This window comes from Nicrophorus vespilloides, unplaced genomic scaffold, assembly GCF_001412225.1.
Source record: "Nicrophorus vespilloides isolate i.1.1-1 unplaced genomic scaffold, Nicve_v1.0, whole genome shotgun sequence".
Taxonomy (NCBI): domain Eukaryota; kingdom Metazoa; phylum Arthropoda; class Insecta; order Coleoptera; family Silphidae; genus Nicrophorus; species Nicrophorus vespilloides.
The window spans coordinates 83,626-105,076 of NW_017096674.1; the positions used below are offsets into that span (position 1 = coordinate 83,626).

General features: G+C 29.6%; 1 protein-coding gene across 1 annotated transcript in view; it reads right to left on the reverse strand.

Moving 5' to 3' along the window:
* The window catches only part of LOC108557871, a 47,856-nt gene that overhangs the window by 13,263 nt on the left and 13,142 nt on the right, over positions 1–21,451 (reverse strand). Inside the window, exons 2-4 of the mRNA XM_017914571.1 lie at positions 17,668–17,809; positions 17,287–17,354; positions 5,471–5,722 (exon numbers count right to left, since the gene is read on the reverse strand). Of these exons, the coding sequence (XP_017770060.1) occupies positions 5,471–5,722; positions 17,287–17,354; positions 17,668–17,809 (462 nt within the window). The remainder of the gene's footprint in view (positions 1–5,470; positions 5,723–17,286; positions 17,355–17,667; positions 17,810–21,451) is intronic.

Below are 21,451 nucleotides of genomic sequence, written 5' to 3' on the forward strand. Positions count from 1 at the left end.
CGGCCCTTATCTAATCTGGACTTCCTTTTCCTTACTCCAAACAACGCGAAATTACTTATTTATATGTAAAAACGAGCGAAGCAAGAGAACAAAAACGACAAAGAGAAGCGGTAGTTGAGATCTTAATAGTCCATCAGCGATGATGAAATCGGGGGGAGAAATGTGCGTTACGTAAAGAAGACGGCTCGTTAAATTTAATACAAAAGTAATTCCAGCACGAACTCTTCGTTATGTTTTTTTTCTTCTTCTTCTTCTTGATGTTGGATAATCATGATGGTAACAGCAACAGCAACAAAGAGATGAACGTGCAAACAAAATTGCGTACGTGCGAAGATATTTATTGATTATTTTTTTTGTGTGTTAACGACGCGCCATAATCATTATTTCCGACGAGTAATTACTTCGCATATTTTCACTTTTATGGTGAACCTTTGTGTTGCTGAAAAAATATAAATGTATATATGAAGAGATGAGGACGTAAATGGTCCACGGATGGTGAAAATATTTGGGGTTGAAATACGGTGAGAGAGAAAGGGAGGGAGTTATAATAACAGTGGTGAGGGTGAAGATGCGGTGTATAAATCCGCATTATGAGAAATGGAAAGATTCAAATGAGTTTCTCTGTGGGTGGTGTGAAAGAATGGGAGTGAGACAGAGAGCGCGAAAATGGTTTTCCGATAATTTTCCTTCGCTTTTAAAGGGAAAAGCGAGAAAAAAGTTTTTTTCTTTTTGTTCTGCCCTTTATTTGCCTTCGATTCATATTTTATTTACTAAATAGATTTCGAAACCATCGAAACGAGAGGAAATCTCTTTAAAGGTTTTAACTTCACCCCTAAGCATATTTTATTCAAGTATGATTGGATTAAAGTGTTATCTAATAACTCTAAGTTTTGCTAATTGTATATTTTCAATTTGAAAAGCCTTTTATAAAATTAATTTCAAAGAAACAAATAAAAAACATGAAATCAGTAAATTGTAATTGAAAAACTATATTAAATTTGACCCACAATATTTTTGAGATCTTGGAAATTTAACTTTATAGATGTCTGGCAACTTTCTTTAACTTTAACCTATTATATACGTTTCGATTTGACATTAGACAATACAATGTGTCATCTGTCAATTAGTGAAAAAAAATGACATTTCAAATATGTTTAAATAAATATTTAAAGAATATTTTTGTTGATCAATTTTAATGTTAAGAGTTGACATTTGATATAAAGTAAATGTTAAGTAGTTCTGTCTATAAGAACTACTTAACATTAGATAACTTTCTTTTACTTTAGCTTATGTTTTGATTTGACCTTTGACAACACAATCTGTCATCTGTCAATTTGTGAACGAAAATTGACAGTCAGACAACATTTTTTCACTTTAGCTTACATTTTGATTTGACATTAGACAAAACAAACTGTCACTTGTCAATTAGTGAAGAAAAATTGACAGTCAGACAATTTTTTTTCACTTTAGCTGACACTTTGATTTGACATTAGACAGCACAATCTGTCACTTGTCAATTAGTGAGGAAAATTGAAATTTCAAATATGTTTAAATAAGTATTATGTAACGTAATTAAAGAATATTTTCGTTGATCAATTTGAATATTAAGAGTTTTTATATTTGATATAAAGTAAATGTTAAGTGGTTCTTAAAGACATCAGATAACTTTCTTTTACTTTAGCTTACGTTTTGATTTGACCTTTGACAACACAATCTGTCATCTGTCAATTTGTGAACGAAAATTGACAGTCAGACAACATTTTTTCACTTTAGCTTACATTTTGATTTGACATTAGACAAAACAAACTGTCACCTGTCAATTAGTGAAGAAAAATTGACAGTCAGACAATTTTTGTTCACTTTAGCTTACACTTTGATTTGACATTAAACAGCACAATCTGTCACCTGTAAATTAGTGAAGGAAAGTTGAAATTCCAAGTATGGTTAAATAAATGTTATGTAACGTAATTAAAGAATATTTTCGTTGATCAATTTGAATATTAAGAGTTTTTATATTCGATATAAAGAAAATGTTAAGTGGTTCTGAAATACATCAGATAACTTTCTTTTACTTTAGCTTACGTTTTGATTTCACCTTTGACAACACAATCTGTCATCTGTCAATTAGTGAAGAAAAATTGACAGTCAGACAAAAAAAAATACACTTTAGTTTACATTTTGATTTGACATTAGACAGCACAATCTGTCACTTGTCAATTAGTGAGGAAAATTTAAATTTCAAGTATGTTTAAATAAGTATCATGTAACGTAATTAAAGAATATTTTCGTTGATTAATTTGAATATTAAGAGTTTTTATATTCGAAATAAAGTAAATGTTAAGTGGTTCTGAAAGACATCAGATAACTTTCTTTTACTTTAGCTTACGTTTTGATTTGACCTTTGACAACACAATCTGTCATCTGTCAATTAGTGAAGGAAAATTGAAATTTCAAGTATGTTTAAATAAATGTTATGTAACGTAATTAAAGAATATTTAAGTTGATCAATTTGAATATTAATAGTTTTTATATTTGATATAAAGTAAATAATAAGTAGTTCTTATAGACATCAGACAACTTTAATTCACTCTAGCTTACGTTTTGATTTGACATTAGACAACACAATCTGTCAACTGTCAATTAACGAAGTTTAATTAAGATGCATTTTAAGAATTTTTATATTTGATATAAAGTAAATATTAAGTAGTTCTTATGAAACAATCTTCCAGAATTGTAAAATAGTTCTTTTTTGCAGTAGTTTAAGTACTAGTTTATAAGTTAAGGTCTAGATTTGCGTCAATTCACGTTCGGCTTATTCCATTTCTCCCAGTGCTTGGAGTGTTAAATATCGGAGGATATTGCCACCCCTCAGTTGAGTCAGGGTTAAGGGAGAGAAAGAGAGGAAAAATGATAAAAAAGAAGCAGAAAAAGCCGATGTAATTTTCTGGACTTGCTAAAATAATGTTTCATTTCCTTGATCCTGGCGGCTTAGCAGACGAACTGGCGCGATAAAAAAAAGAATATATATATATATACGATAAGCCTCGGAGTCCTGAAGAAGAGGCAGGATGAAGAAAAGGACAAAAAAAAGGAAATCGGAGCCGATAGTCCTCGATGATTGGTTTATTGTGTGCAGGATTTTGATTCAAACGGGATAAGGAAATGATAATTGCATTCCTTGGAAGTGGAAGTAAAGAAGTTGTAGACAAAGACATCCGTCGTTGTGTTTGTTAAAGTTTAATGCGAAAACGGAGAGGTTTAAAACTTAATGTGTTCCCAAAGTCTGTCGCTAATTAAAGTTTGATGGGACGTCGACGTTGCGCGCACCGCAACCAAAATTCAATGCTGAACATTGTATTTATAATGTGTGACATTTCCATTGCCGGATGGATAGGAAATACACGATACTCTAGTTGCTGCTAGCTAGTTGGAAACGCGGAATGCAGTGGTGTTGCTAGAGCATCGATTCCCAACAGCAGCAGCAGTAGCAGCAGCATCCCAAACCGCAATTATTATTATTTCAAAGGAAAGCCGGAAAATCGATAGACGTGCCAACGTGTGCACAAATGTCGGAGGATCGAACCACACACATATACGCAAAAAAATAAATAAATATATATATCCATCCCATCCAGAAAAGATTACTCTTGATTCGGGATTGAATGCGTTGCGTCCGAAAGTTGAATTCGGAAAGGAAAAGGGCAAAAGCTTGTTTGGAGGCATTTGGACGTATTTTGTGTTCTTTCAGTCTACCCCCGTTACGTGCTTATATAAAATTCAATTTCGCATCGCAATTTGTTCAATACATGTCAATTATTATTATACCAGTTTACATTTGCTGATCCATTCAACATATTTTCTTTTGTTCTTAAATTTTGACGTATCAATGATGTAAAATTCAAATTGACATGATAATTTACTTTCATAATTGTCAATTAAAATTACGTGACTTTACATTTTCAATGACGTAACTTATAAATTTTCATGATATTTTATATTGCATATTTTCAAAATCCAATGAATTAATGAAGCTTTTAAAACTGTTAATTAAAATTACGTGTCTTTACATATTCTGATCTATTAAAACAATCATTGTTGATTTCTTTCTTAAATATTGATGTTTGAATGACGGAATGTTTACAATATCGGACCAATTAAAACAAACTTTGTTGTTTTTTTTTTAATATTGACGTATGAATGACGTAACCTATAAATTTTCATGATTTATTTTGAATTCAATATTAGCAAAATTGAACGAATTAATGAAAATTTAGAACTATTAATTAAAATTACGTACAATTTCTTTTTCTGATTCATTAAAACTATCTTCGTTGTTTCCTACTTAAATAATTACTTATGAATGACGTAACTTACAAAGTGTCAAATGTCATAAGTTTTGACGTATCAATGACGTAAACTTCAAATTGACATGATAATTTACTTTTATAAATGTCAATTAAAATTACGTGACTTTACATTTTCAATGACGTAACATTCTCATGACATTTTATATTGAATTGCATATTTTCAAAATCTCATTAATTAATGAAGCTATTAAAACTGTTAATTAAAATTACGTCACTTTTTATATCCTGACCCATTAAAACTATCTTTGTTGTTGTTTTTTTTTTTAATATTGACGTATGAATGACGTAACCTATACATTTTCATAATATTTTATATTGAATTCAATGTTAGCAAAATTGAACGAATTAATGAAAATTTAGAACTATTAATTAAAATTACGTAAATTTTCTTTTTCTGATTCATTAAAACTATCTACGTTTTTTTGTAAATGTTGACGTATCTTTGTTGTTTTCTACTTAAATTATGACGTATGAATGACGTAACTTACGAAGTGTCAAATGTCATTTAGTGATCAATCGAACCTAATATTATTATTGATATAAGTTTTGACGTTTCAATGACGTGACGTGGAAATTGTAGTCGGGGTTTTATTACAATAGGTGGAGGGAAGTGCATAACTGCAGCAATATCGGGTCAACTAATGAAACTTTTAGAACTGTTAATTGAAATTACGTAATGAGGATGCGGACCTGTTGCGAGTTTGAAAACTAGTTCTTCGTAATTATGATGGTCTCTCTCCTCACCTGTTCGAGACTTTAACGCAGAAAGAAATAATAAAAAAAAAAAACACTAAAACCAACTTAATGGATGGAAGTCCTGTTACCTACTTATTATTTCTAATTATTATGCCATCAATTACATTTATTTCTGTATTTTATTACGTAATTAAAATAAAATTGCTATTGAAATTATATATTGAAAATAACAATATATTTATACTTTTATGTCCTTATAATCATGTCTTTTTACTTCGTTGTTAATATGTATGAATCTTTTCATTTTTGAATTTTATGAATTTACTAATTATTTATTTGTTTATATCTCTTCTCATTGTGATTATCTTTTGCGGAAAGTTTGTGTAAAAGTTGTTGAAATAGTGTACCTGCGCTTTCTGAAGAGTGAACGTCTGGACACGCTTGGTAGCTGAGGAGGAGTCGGCTGTCTTCCGTGCAGACATCTATGCTGGACACAGGGGATTCGCACACCCCGTGGCCTCTGTTGTAGCCGAACGTGAAGGATCCTCTGAAGGGACACGGAACGGAGGGTCCGTTCTCCCTGAACATAGAGTAGAGCAGAGCGTCGCCGGTGATGAGGGTGCAGAGGGTCGGAAGAGCCTCCCTTCCCTGACAAAAGGCTGCAGGAAAAACACAAAAAGAAAAGTATAGAAAACAAACGTTGAAGACACTGAAAATTTGAAACGCCACAGAGAAAGGTCATTAATAAAGTAGGTAGGCAGGCAGGAAGGAAGGACAGAGTGTGAGTGCGGTCTTAATTTATCAAATTATGAAAGATGTTTTCCCAAAGCCCGTGTACCCGTTAGTTAGGTAATGTCCCAAACCATAACTATGATGTATAAGCTCGGGGAATTTCTATTTATATAAATATTTCTGGGCGTGACGAATGTGCAGCGCAAATGAGTCGTTTGGAACCGGGTCTCCTCTTCCTCATCCCTCCCGTTTCACATGTAACATTGTTATCCCCGGCTCCCCGAAATCATATTTATTACGCGACGCGATGCGATGCGATTATACTGCATTTTCCACCGGAAAATTCCGCCGATTTAATTCATAATTGCGACCGCAGATGGACAGCTGGGATCCATATCTGAATCGATCGTAAAACAATCGAAAACGAAATTGTTTAGAATCATTTCAACAGCAATCTGATCTAATTATTTCAAGTTGATTGAATACATCTAAATCCATGTAATTCAATAGGATTTTCATGCAACGTAAATAATGAATCGTCAGTAAATATTACTTTATGCAAATATCGGATAAATCAAACAAAAAGAGAAATGATTCAAAAACAGAACTTGATGAAAAATATGAAAAATTCATATTCTTGTCTGGAAAGAAAGCTTCAAAGAACACTCGAACATTGCTGTTTTTGATATTTTTAATATTTATGTCATTTTGTTATTCTCGATCAATGTCTTGATTTCATCATTATTACTAGCACATCTTTAATACTGAAATTACCAGCTCTAAACTTAGTGAATTACTTTGGTACATTTCTAATAGCTAAAGTAACTTCTCTGCTTTAGTGGCATTTTTGACTTTCAAGTAGAAAAATATAAAATACACTTTATATTGTAGTATTACTTGTAGATTGTTTGTTGTAATCATTACATTATTACAATGACCATTTTTGTAGGTCTCTTTTTGTAAGATTCCCCTTCTTCATCGGTGTTTTCACATGTCTGCAATGTAGATTGTCTGAGCCAAGCTCTGCGCTTCTATGTGTGTCCACTATGACTTTATTACAATGACCTGAATGTTCGAAAGAGGACAAAAAATAACGATTTGGATTGTATGGTAGTTTTAGCTTTATTTTAATATGATTAATTTTAAAGTGAATTTCCAACAACTTAGTTAATATAACTATAAAATTGATGGAAAATATAAAAAATTCTACATGAGAAACTATTTAAGTATTTAAGTAATGAAGTTATTTCTTGTCATAACTATTTAAAGACTGAATTCATATTGGGAAACTATTTTATTTGATTATTATTTTACTCTTAAGCACTATTTGTAGACTTTGTTGTTAGAAACAGGTGCAAAAACTAAAGGCTAGGTTTTAGCTTAATTTTCAATTGAATTTCCAACAAATTAGGTATTATTTTTAGAACTTGAACTCTTAAGTATTATTTGTAGATTTTCTTGTTGTAATCATTACCTAATGTCCGGAATTGTTCAAAAGTGGTAGAAGAATTAACAAATTTTGACATTATTAATTTGAATATACATCTCCTATAACTTAGGTATAATTTTTAGAACTTGTTGGAAAAATGAAAAATTAGATTGAGAAACTATTTTATTATATCATGTATTATATCACACTTGTAAGCATTACTCCTAAATTATTTTGATGTAATTATTACATGTAATGACTGGAATTTCTTAAAAGAGGTGAAAAAACTGCAGACTTTTGGTTTATGATTGTATTGGTTTTAGCTTAATTTTGTTATGTTTAATTTGAAAATAAAACAAATTATGTAAAATTTTTAAAACATGATAGAAAATATGTAAAATTCTTCTTGAAAAACTATTTTCTTTAAGATATTTTTTCACTTTTTTAAGATTTTTTTGGTTATCATTATTTAAAATCTGAATTCATATTGTTAAACTATTTTATGAGATCTTTTTACACTTGTAATCACAACTTGTAGATCTTTTTTGTTGTAATCATTACATACTGACTGAAATTGCTTGAAAGAGATGGAAGAACTAACGACGTTGATGTAATAACATCGATTTCTTAATAGAAATTTTGCAAATGGTAGGGCCATTACGGAACATACGAACGTCGGAAAAGAGAATAACTTGAATTTTAAAGGAGGCGGTGGAAGAAGAAGAAGAGGGGTGGATGTTGGAAACGGAACCGCAGGAAAGTCGAGCAAACAACCTTCACGTAATTCCCTTTCATTAATGCAGTTATTACGTAGAGCAATAAATATTCACATTCAGGGAATGTGTGTATGTGTGTGTGTATATTAGGTTTGTGTGTATCGTGATTGGGGCGAATTAAGCGCCGCGCAGAAACCCTCCCCTCTTTTCAATGGTTTATGTGTGTCTTCGTGAGGACTGGCTTTTATGTACTCAAAAAAAAAGTTCGTATATACAGTGAAACCTCTAAATTTCAACCATGTTGAAATGTGTGAGAAAACGTGAACAAATCAGAATTTAAGAGTGAAAACTCAAAAAAATTAGATTACATTAATTTTTGACTAGTATTTGTTTCAATTTAAGCAAAGGTTACAACGCTATATTTTATTCGACTTTCGAGTTTTTGATCGAGTTTCAAAACCTCACCATCCGCTCTTTAACATTACCACAACGTAATGTTAAGTTTGCAGAAAAAAACTGTCTATTTCTTTAAATTTAATTAACGGTTACAGCGATATTAGTTGTTCGACTTCCGAGTTTTTGATCGAGTTTTAAAACATGTTCATTTTAAATTTTCTACTTGATGCTTATTTTGAGATAAACAATGTAATGTCATTTTTTTTATGTAATAATAAAAAATATCAGAGTCTACTACGTTATTCATTGTTCGACTTTCAAGTTTTTTTACGAGTTTTCAAAACCATAGAAACTTCGATGTTTCACTGTTTATATGCATAAATATTTTGTTGATTATTCTTTTCAGGGAAAAACAATGTAAAATCATTTGTTCTTTATGTATTTAATAAAAGAATCAAAGTCTACTACGTTATTCCTTGTTCGACTTTCAAGTTTTTTTTTGACGAGTTTTCAAAACCATGGTAACTTCGATGTTTCACTGCTTTTATGCATAAATATTTTGTTGATTATTATTTTCAGAGAAAAACAATGTAAAATCATTTGTTTTTTCATGTATTAAATAAAGAAATCAAAGTCTACTACGTTCTTCTTTGTTCGACTTTCAAGTTTTTTTTTTACGAGTTTTCAAAACGATGGTAACTTCGATGTTTCACGGTTTATATGCATAAATATTTTGTTGATTATTCTTTTCAGGGAAAAACAATGTAAAATCATTTGTTTTTATGTATTAAATAAAAAAATCAAAGTCTACTACGTTCTTCTTTGTTCGACTTTCAAGTTTTTTTTAATGAGTTTTCAAAACCATGGAAACTCCGATGTTTCACTGTGTATATTCATAAATATTGTGCTGTTGAAAATTTCACCGTAATTACAATATTAACGAGTAATAATAACATTATATACTAAAAAAAAATGTATTTTTATGGCGGTCGCGTTAATCAGATTACACTTTGCTAGTCGATGCGAACACGCGACCCTTGGTCAAGGGAGGCGGTGGAACGAGAGAGAGAGAGGGTTGAGAAGGGCCAGTATATTGCGAACACTCGACCAATAATAAACCGTGTATCGTTGTTGGGCTGTTTACATTATCTGCGCCAATTTCCAACGAAGGAAGCAAACACAAAAAATAAACGAAAGAGCGAAACACCTAATAAACCTCCCCCATTTACAAAAACACTCGCATAAAATTATCCGAGTTGTAAATAAATGATCTACAAAAAAGGGATTCGAGCAATCCATTTACTCTTTTCCTTTTGTTTATTATTATTTTTAGGTTACATGGTCAAATCTCGAGGTCAAACGCAAATAAAACAAGAATTCAATTGTTAAAACTCATATAAAACTGTTTAACTCGATTAAACTTAAATAAAACCACTCTAAATTTAACTGAGAACAAATGTGAATTTAACTGTTAAAATTGTAGATTAAGCACACATAAATACAATCTGAATTTAACTAAGAAAAATACTAAATTTAAGAGAGAACATGTGAGCTTAATTTATACATTGAGCAAGTCTAAATTAAGCAATGAACAAATTTAAATTTAACTGTGAAAACTCTAGACTAGATACAAATTAAACCAGTCTAAATTTATCTAAGAATGAGCATACATTTGATAGAGAATATGAGAGCTTAATGCAAATAGAGCAAGTCTGAATTTAACTCAAAACAAATGTGAATTTAACTGTTAAAATTTTATATTAAGTACACATAAACAAAATCTGAATTTAACTAAGAAAAATACTATATTTAAGAGAGAATATGTGAGCTTAATATACATTGAGCAAATCTGAATTAAGCAAAGAACAAATTTAAATTCAACTGTTAAAACTCTAGATTAAATACAAATGAAACCAGTCTAAATTTAACTAAGAATGAGCATAAATTTGATAGAGAATATGAGAGCTTAATGCAAATAGAGCAAGTCTGATTTTAACTCAATAGAAATGTGAATTTTACTGTTAAAACTTTATATTAAGTACACATAAACAGAATCTGAATTTAACTCAGAAAAATACTATATTTAAGAGAAAATATGTGAATATAATAAACATTGAGCAAGTCTGAATTAAACTAAGAACAAAACTGAATTTAACTATAAAAACTCTAGATTAAATACAAATGAAACCAGTCTAAATTTCACTAAGAATGAGCATAAATTTGATAGAGAATATGAGTGCTTAATGCAAATAGAGCAAATCTAAATTTAACTAAAACAAATGTGAATTTAACTGTTAACATTTTATATCAAGTACACATAAACACAATCTGAATTTAACTTAGAAAAATACTATATTTAAGAGAGAATATGTGAATATAATAAACATTGAGCAAGTCTGAATTAAACTAAGAACAAAACTGAATTTAACTGTTAAAACTCTAGATTAAACACAAAGAAAACCAGTTTGAATTTAGGCAAGAACAAGTCTGAATAAAACTCACAACAAATCTGAATTCAAGAGTGAAAACTTTCAATTAAATACAAATAAAATAAGATTAAAATTAACAAAGAACAAGTCTGAATTTAAGAGTGAAAACGTTATAAGGAATATTTCTATCATAAGCATTTCAATTCTCAAAGATTTTTTCATTTCCAATTATAATTTTTAACATTCTTTTTTGTTCGTTGAAAATACAATTTTTATTTTAAAAATTATACAATTTTCCCTGATTTTACTAAATTATCAACGTGATTCCAATTAAAGTTTATTTCAGAATAAATGAAAAAATAAACTTTTATATTCAATTATTATTATTGTAAATAATGAGTATAAAAGTCATTGGAATTAATTATTACATGGTAATAAGTAAATTTATGAATTTTCTTTTGATGCTCTAGTAAAAGAAAAATGAGCTAAATAAGTATGTTGACAAAAATTGGAATTAATTGAAAAAGCCCGACGCGACGGTAATTACAATTAGATTTAATTAGCTCTAATTAAAGCCGTGCGCCATTAATTAGATGCTAATTAATGGAGGAGATGTCGCAGAGATGAAAAAGAATCTTGGGTAAGAAGAAAAGAAATGACACGAGATTTGATGTTGAATGTCTTTAACATTTTGTTACTACATAGAGTTATCACTAACATCATTATTTATTGTTAAAATTAATATGGAAATGCTTTGGTTATGAATTTTGAAACTATTGCAGAGAAATAGAAAAAAAAAATGTACTTAAAATTTAAACAATTCATACATTCATATTAATTTGTAACATTGTTGATTTTGTATTTGAAATAATTTATAATATATTAGTAATATGTTTAAAAAAAAAAGATAATTTAAGAGAGAAAAGACGTTTTTATACAAATTATTTGAAATAATTATTGTTACTAGTTACTAGTAATTTACTATTATTTACATAATGTTGTATTAAATAGTGTTATCAATATAACAGTATTGTTATCTATTAGAAATGACAGCTGCCATCTTACGTCAAAGTGTCAAAAAAAAATTGTATACAATTGATATTTAAATTTGTTTTCTTACATACTTTCCTTCTTTCGTACTTATAAAGTTAAGTTAAGTTTACACTTATATTTTTGTTATCATTGTACATACAAATTTCACCTTTCTTCATTATTTTCAGATACACACATAAAATACTAATATTTGGATTATAAAAAAAATACAAATAGAATTATTTCTTGAATTACGTAATTAAAGCTCAAATGAATGCAGAAATTAATATTGTAATAATGTGTATTACACAACTATTTTTGTAATGTAATATTAATTAATTACATTTTTTAAATATTAGAAATATTATTAATTTACTAGAAGTACTTATTCTTTTTATTGAAATGCTTATATAATGGATCACCATTGATTAATGTGTCCCGAAATGACAGCTGTCATCTTGCGTCAAAATGTCAAAAATGTATATTGTATTTAAAATAATTTATAATATATTAGTAATATGTTTTTAAAAAAAGATAATTTAAGAGAGAAAAGACGTTTTCATACAAATTATTTGAAATAATTATTGTTACTAGATGTGGGATTTTGTACTTATATTATAATGTGATATAATGTAATGTAAATTAACAATTAAAGATGTTGATTAATAATTCTCGAGTCGAGTAAAGAAAAGTGAGAAGATAAAAGGGATCGAGTTGTGCTGAAGTTGTGGAAATTTTGGTGATGAATGAGAAGAGAAGGGAATGGTATAGAATGCGGAGATGGGCGAAATAATAATGATATAACTTGGTTGAAGGGAAGCGGAACAACACAAGGGGCATAATTCAATCAAATTAGTAGCGGCTTAGAGAATACCCAATTATACTGCTTACGATTTAAACGTTTAAACTGGAATCGTAACAAGCCAAGAGCAACAGCCAAGCAAGTGCCTCCGCTTCAGCCCTTGTCGCCTTGTCCCGTTTCCTCTTGGTTTTGTGCTATTATCATCAGGCAGCTTCGGCAGCGGCGGCAGCAGAAGCACAGACAATAACTTAACTCCAACATCGATTCCGCCAGTCTAACTGAATCTATCTCCTTCCAACACACACACACACAAACTCATACTTTAACCATCCCAACCACGCATTCATATACACACACTTGCACACACATCTACTTCGGAGCTTGTTAATTATAATTTGCCAAGATTCCCGGACCGCGAAATGCAAATGCTTTCTTCATCTCCTCTCCTCTCCACTTTACAAATTTCGCATTAGCAACTAGTACATGTGCCTAAACTGTGGGTCGATGTCATAAAACTTCTTTTTTGTTTTTGTGTGTCTATGTAGATATTTAATAAAAATTTAGGATTCGGGGCGGCCATGAGAACCCGGCGCATCCACCATAATTCAATGCGCGTCGGCTTATCCGAATCCCGAGGATAAATTTAATAATATCTAGAAGGCGGCGGTGGCAACGTCGGAGGCGGCAATTTATCATAATTCACCGCAATCGATTTCATTTGCATTTTACACGCCGCATCTTGCCCAACGCTCCGAACATACAGTGACTTTCTCAACAAAAAAAATAAAACTGTAGAAAAAAGAAACATTCATTATTTTCAGACACACACATATAATACTAATATTTGAATTATAAAAAAAAATATACAAATAGATAATTAATTAATATTGTAATAATGTGTATTACACAACTATTTATGTAATGTAATATTAATGAATTACATTTTTTTATCTATTAGAAATATTAATTTACTAGAAATACTTATTTTTTTTATTGAAATGCTTATATAATAATGTGTCCCGAGATGACAGCTGTCATCTTGCGTCAAAGTGTCAAAAATGTATGTTGTATAAAATTGTATTATTTATTCAATTACATAATTAAATTTCAAATAAAGGCAGAAATAAATATAATAACAATGTTATTATATTTACAAAATTATTTATGTAATGTGGTAATAAATAGTGTTATCAATATAACAATATTGTTATCTATTGGAAATAACAGCTATCATCTTGCGTCAAAGTGTCAAAAAATTATATTGTATACAATTGGATTGCTAGATAATTAGAAACGAATATGTTGCGTCGCTCAGTAAGAAAGTTGAGTAACGTTTTTAAATACAATACAACATACGACAAAAATACTAAAAAAAATGTATTATTTATTCAATTACGTAATTAAATTTCAAATAAATGCAGAAATATATACAATAACAATTTTTTATTACAAAATTATTTACGTAATGTGGTAATAAACGGTGTTATCAATATAACAATATTGTTATCTATTAGAAATGACAGCTGTCATCTTGCGTCAAAGTGTTAAAAATTTATATTGTATACAATACCACAAAAATACTAATAAAAATTGTAATTTTTTTACATTGTAATAATTTTAAATTATTTTACTTTTTTCGTACATATAAACTGAAGTTAAGTTTACACTTACATTTTTGTTATCATTGTAATATTGTATAAGATTTTATGCAATTATGCAGATGTACAAAACGTACTAATTTTTGTGGCAATATAATAATTGTTATAACGTTTGAGATTCGCAGGTGCAGTTGATTCATCGTGTTGTAGATCGGGCGTTTTCGCCTAACTTTGATTGCTTTCTTATCTATCTGTTATGCAGGTGTGCAAAATGCAAACGTTTGAGATCCGCAGGTGCAGATGATTCATCGTAAATTCATCGCGTTTTCGTAACCAAATAAGGAGATTTTTCGGTAATGAACAAATTTTTATTCCTTTTTTTATCGAATACATAAATATTTCATTAAATTCTATTTAATATTAAAAAAAGATGTGGAAAATGTATAAAAATTGTAATAATTAATTTATAAATTTGGTACCAATTTATACAAATATTAATTTTATTGATTTTTTTATGCTAATAATTAAAAAATATAGATTCAAAAACCTAAATAAATTGTGTAATATAAATTATAGAATGTAAACGAAAAACACATCTAATTCTAATAATAATAATAATAAAAAGGAAAAACAAATTAATTTGGGTCATTGCACGTTAGTATACTAAAAACATCGGATCTTCCGTAAACTCGAACTCCGCAAGAACGAATTGAATTCATTAAAGGAATCGCACTTCGAGTATAAATTTCCCCGGCAACACTTAAAGCGGACGCGATTCCGCGACTCGCACTTCCGTTGATCTAGTGAATAACCCTAAAAGTGACTGGATAAATATGGGCGATTTGTTTCGAGACTTATTATTTTTTTTCATCCTTCTTTTATTTCCATCCCCCCATGGAGGAATCCCAGTGGATAGGCAAATAATAAGAGAGAGAAAGACAGACAATGGATGTGATGGAGAAAAGGAAGGGAGAATAAGGGCGGCATAAAACAGCGGCTCGTATAAAAATAATAATAACATTCATGTTTATGTTCGGGTTATTGCATATATACGAGTTGAAAAAAGAAAACAGGGAAAAATATAGAAAGAAAAATATATATATTTGAGAGTGAGTGTATACGCATTACGACGTAATCCGAGTTAGATGTATAGCAGAGGTTCTCAACCGTTCAGTTTATCAGTAGGAAGAAATCTTGTAATAACATAAAAAAAACCGTCTGGTACTAGTAATGAATGTGATCTTCGTGTGCACGTAGCAAGCGAGAGAATATTTTTGCAAATTTTCTATCTTAACAAGAACCTGTTTGAGTATTAGATCTATAGACGCTCTAACCTTTTTAAAACACATGTTCTGAGAAAAATATTAAATAAAATAATATTTTATAGTCAGTATAGTTATGGTTTTCTATGGAGTAAATTCGATTTTTTTATAGTTTTATGTAAGTTTTGTTTTGTAAGATTCAATTTTGTTATATCTTTTTAAATTTATATAAATCCTAGTTCGTACAGAGTCTTGTAAACTTCATGATTAGTAATGTGGCTTTGTTTGCTTAGTCAAGTGTACATAACTTTCAATAATTAATATACTCCAATTTTATTATGAATTGATGGTTAAAATAGGTCATTTAGAAACAACACGTGATGATACTAAAAGATCTAGTGTGCTACCATTTCACCAGATTAAAAGCAATGAAAAAAAGGTAAACATGATGAGAATAAAGGGAAAAAGCGAAAATATGACAACTACTACTATAAGGTGTCCCAAAATTCACGCAAGAAGTAATTTTTAATTGCTAATTGTAGAAACGCCCTTTACTTCACACAGAAGTTAGATGGCTTTTTGTGACAGTTTTGAATTGAAGTATGAAGTTCAAGCATTATTGATCATCCGTTTCATTTGTCTTCTTGTGTATTCGATATTCTTTGGCTGCAAAAGCTTACATACTTAGCTGACATCTTTTGTAAATTAAATCATTTATATCTGTCATTAGAAGGTGCAAGTGTCACCATTTTCAGTGTGTATGATAGAATTGATGCCACAATTCTAACAATTTTTTGATCCAATTTCTATAGATAAATGCGTACGAATGTTTTGGTTCTTTTGTGATATTTTTACCAGAAAAATCAATTAAACTTGATGAAAACATTAAAGAGAATATAAGATGTATCAGTCTTTAACTAACTTTCGATGACTATTTTCCTAATAGATGAAATATAATGTAAGTTTAGAAAACTCTCTAACTTTACTAGAAAAAGAAAAACTCAGAGACTTATCCTGTGATAGTTCTCTAAAAGCTATTTTTAAAAATCACTCTTTGACTTCTAGCTCAATATAAAATGAATATCATGTTCTATCAAAATCTTCAAAAAGCTATTGAAGCTCTATTACTGTTTTGCACAACATATCTATGTGAGAAAGGATTTTCAACATGTACTTTTATCTGAAAGATAAATACAGAACCTGATCTAAGACTGAAATTGTCAGGTATTGAACCAAACTTTGAATTGCTTTGTTCCATCCACAAATATCCCATTAATCCCTTAAGTGGTTATGTCGTATATATTCGTCATGGTCTATTGTATTGCGTTTAATGGCTCAAAGAGCTTAAGCTCGCAAAAAGCCACAAAAACTAACCAATGTAATAACACTGTAACACCTCTAAACATAATAAAAGAATTTAAAATTGAATTGAATTTGTATTGCGTAGCGCTTATGACGTATATATTCGCATCATGTATAATAAAATACGTTAACAACAAAAATAAAAGGCCACTAAGGGAGCCTTTCAAATTTAACGTATGCTTAACTAAGAATCAGTTGGTTTATTGAATTGATTTTGTATTAATTTTTTTTATAGCTATCATTTTAGTCTTAGATGTTTTACGTTTATGTTTTCGTTCCTTGTTATGAACTATTGTGCAATATGAAAAATAAATGTTCAGTTATTAAGGACTACATTTGGTATTCGCCAAATTCTTTCGGATTTTAGAAGGGGGAGAAAAAATGTTGGGAACCATTGATGCAAAGTATAGGACTAAATACAAGATTCTCATATTCACATCTACATATATATTTCTGTATACTTACTTTCTTTGTACTGGAGGACATTCGCGTGCTTTTCATGAATCACAACGCAACGATAGCACACCCTTTTGCTGGAAGGAGAAGAAAGAAAAAAATTACATGTTTATGTTCCCTCTTTCATATATACATATAAAAAAAAATATATATTTTTTTTATATTTTATGTGGGTAAAAACAAGCAACAAAAATGTGTGTGTCGCGAGAGTGAGGGGGGGTGGCGGCTGCGGTCTGCACTTACCGCACCCCTCTGCCGAAAGTCTGTAGCGCGCGAGCTCACATTCACAGCCGCCCACATTAGATATAAATCTTTGTGGGCTTTTATAAGGGAGGCCCATAAATCGCCGCTTTGAATTAAGTTGTAACAAGCTTGAATTTATTTACTCACTCATCAACGACGAGGAACTTATCGCCCTCCGAGCCCAAACAACGGCCCTTGCTGCTCAGTCTGGGCCCTTCGATGACGATCGGTTGCCGCACGCCCGACTGGAACCACGTGCCCTCCCATCGTTCGGGAAAAAAACATCCACCTGCAATAAAAATAGAAACAAAGAAAATATAATTAGCATTTTTTTCAAATAAACTATTATTTAACACGTTAAGGTCGACATGAGCCACCGGTGGGTCATGCCATGTACACCACTGGAGTATTAGCGTTTAAGTTAGTAATTGACGTAAGATATTTAACGTTTCACACAGTCCATGAATTGTTCACAAATTGTTTTTTTTTTTGCAGCAGACAAACTGATTATGCCACGTATTAATACAGGGGTTTCCAAACTTCTTCGGTTTATGGTGTCCTTAATAAATCATCAGCACAGTTTGGGAATCACTGATGTAATAGATGATACCAATATCATCGAATTATACTTGAATTTGTATTCATTATTTTTATTGTGTTGTCCCGAAAGTTTGTCCTGAATTTCGCTAATATCATTGGATATATTCTGACAGGTGACATTTCTTTAGAAAAAAAGTTTGGTTTGAAATGATTTGTGTCAGTTTTATAGACTCTTGAAGATGGAAGTAAAGAAAGTGAATTTTAGACTTTGTAACTTTTCTATTACTGGAAAGTCATAACTAAAAATTTTCTGTTATGGAAAAGTTGCTTTTCCTAAAAGAACTGTACGAACTGTTTCAATGTAAAAAAGTAATTATATCTATGACTTTTATAGTTTTTTTTAAATTAACTTTAATATTACAATACTGTTTTTTCTTATCCTTCTTACTACGCTTTTTCTAGCTATATGTCCTTTGTATACTAATCTCAAACAACAATTAAACCATTTGTAAAATGATTTTATTCTTTTCCTGGTTATTTATGATTTTTGTAGTTTTGTTTTAAATACTAATAAAATGCTGATTTTTTCTGCTTATACTGATTGTCTGACGTCTTTAGTATATTTTTATAAATCTCTTGCAAAGATAGAGATAGGCAATAGCCCTTTGTAACAGTTGACTTTTTTTTATAATTTTTCTAAATTAAATTAATACCCTGTTTTCTATTCTCATCCTGCTTGTCTTTGCTTCAATTTTTAAGTGTACTAATCTTTCTCTAGTATAAAACCTAAGAAATAACTTTATATTGAAATATTAGTTCTTCCTTTTCCTGGTCATTATGATTCTCATATTTTCTTATATTTTCTTACTAAATTATATTCTTTATCTACTACTTTTTTTTATAACTTTATTACTTTTGTATAATAATTCAAATCTTCTTTCTCATTATCTCTTAGATTAGTATATGTTTTGTTACTTTATAACTTTTTCAAATTTACTATAAGATCTGATTAACAAATTCGTATTACAAGTTCAATATCTTCATCAGTTAATCGAGCAAAAAATTAAAATCGCTATCATTTTCTATATAAAACTAATCAAAAGTTTTGTTTCAAATTTTTATAATTTACATTTTTTTTGCAGCTTATAAAGGGTGTCCCAAAATTAACGCAAGATTTGAATTAAATAGAAAACATAATTTATGATTCTATAAAAAATCACAATGTGAAGACTAAAAACTGTGTTTTCTATGTATATGAAAAGTTTATACATATTTTTAATAAGAATTAACAATTTTATGAAAATTTTCAAAAAATATTTTTGTTTCTCTTCGGAGTTTTTAGTAAGATATTCAGAATTCACAAAATTTATCCAAAAATTTCAAATATAGATATAATTATGTTTCATCAAAATAAATAATAATGTGTTTTTTTTCTAATAATTTTATTTCAATAATAAAGATTTTCCATTTAATAAATATGATTTAAAGTTGTAAAATAATCCACAAAAAAAATATTTACTTTTTAACAACTTTTTAAGATTTAAGAATAAAGTTTATTCACTTTCTACAAGTTTAAACAAAAATGCAAACAAATAAATTGCACTTAATGATTATTTCTTTATAATATTTTCTTGCATGCATTTACAAATATATTTTCAAAAAAAATGTAATAAGAGAAATTTTAATATCAGAAGTTATAATGAATTATGGAATTCGTAAGTAATGTTAACTTATGCGACTATTCGCGTTGCGTGTTCTTAATGAGACTGTATAAATCTAGAAGCATTTATCAGGGCGACAAAAAAAATATATAATTCCGCATTCGCCGCGAATTAATCTTAATTTTTTATCCAACATCACATTTGACATAATCACTTAACATAACCTTTGTTCGTTTCTCCTACACTTTAAATTTTCACTCGTAATAATTACTATTACTATTTCTTTTATTGATGTATATTATATAATGTTGACTACATCTACAAAAAAAATATTGACAGTTTCAAATTACATAACAAATACATATTTTTGACGTTTTATTCAAATGTCAAACATAAATCACTCCTATAGGTTGTTTAAAAATCAAACTGTTCAAAAACCGAAATCATTTTCCTTATAATATTTAAAGTAACAATTGATTTAATTAGTTGTATATTATATAATCTTGTCTAAATATTAAAAAAGATTGATAGAAATGCTTCAAAATACTTGAACAAATATATTTTTGACGTTTTATTCCAATTTCAAACATGACATCTATTTAAAACCCGAATTGTTCGAAAACCGAAACCATTTTCTCAAAGTGCTCGGAAAAAAAAAATGATTCGAAAACCGAAGTTAAACTGTAATAATATAACTTACATAAGTTCCGATTAATCACATACTTGACTATAAGATAATAACTGAATGACTACAGTAAAGTGTAACCAATTGATCAAATATTTTAACTTCAAACTATGCGAAAAATTTCATCATTTTCCGCGAAAACATACGAAAAAAAAAAGTATTCACCGTCGATACTTTGAAATCGCCGCATAAATTAACCGAGAAACAAATGAAATTGCTAACGCATTGTTGTTCATAGTCATATTAAAAATTGCATAGTTGTCTATCATGTTTTTTTTTTTCGCTGGAAAAATTTTCGATAAATATTTCGTTTCATGTAAAATCGAATTGTTCGGATGAGGGAGAAAAGCAGTAAAGGTTCGTTTGCATTTTGAAAAATCCAAATAGTGGAGCCCTTTGTGCGTTCCATCGAAATTATTCATTCACCGTCCCAAAAATATGCCTTTTACACGAATCAACTGGCGCCGATTTAATTCCATATTTTATTCCCAAAAACACTAAATTTTTTTTACAAACCTACCCAAACTTTCGCAATCCCAACCGCGTTTTCACTATAACCAAAACAAAAAACAAAACAAAAATCCATCACTCGACAGCTGTAAATCAAATGTGGGGGTTGAGGGGTGCAAAACACGAAGCAACAATAAATTTCGCCTGCCAATTTCCATTGCGCTCACACAACAAACCAAACGAATTGTTAATATCCTCCGTAAATTAGAGCGTGTGTTCGGTGTGCTAAAACCGATTGCAACAAATTGCTTGTTTACCAATTCGTTTCTTTCGTTCGTTCAACATTTTCGATTAATTTCTTTCCATTATTATTATACGTTGAAGCATATTTGCCTTTCACGAATGATTCAATGGCGCTCTGAATAATGTATGGATATTTGCGTGTTGTTATTTCTCTCTCTTTTTATTTTTTTTTCAACCCCCTAAAAACTACTTACTGCCAGAGAAACACAAAAGGACGGGCGGCTCCTCGCTTTTCCGTTGTTGCCGCAATTACGAAATTCCCTTCGTGCCTCCAAAGGACTGTAATTTCACT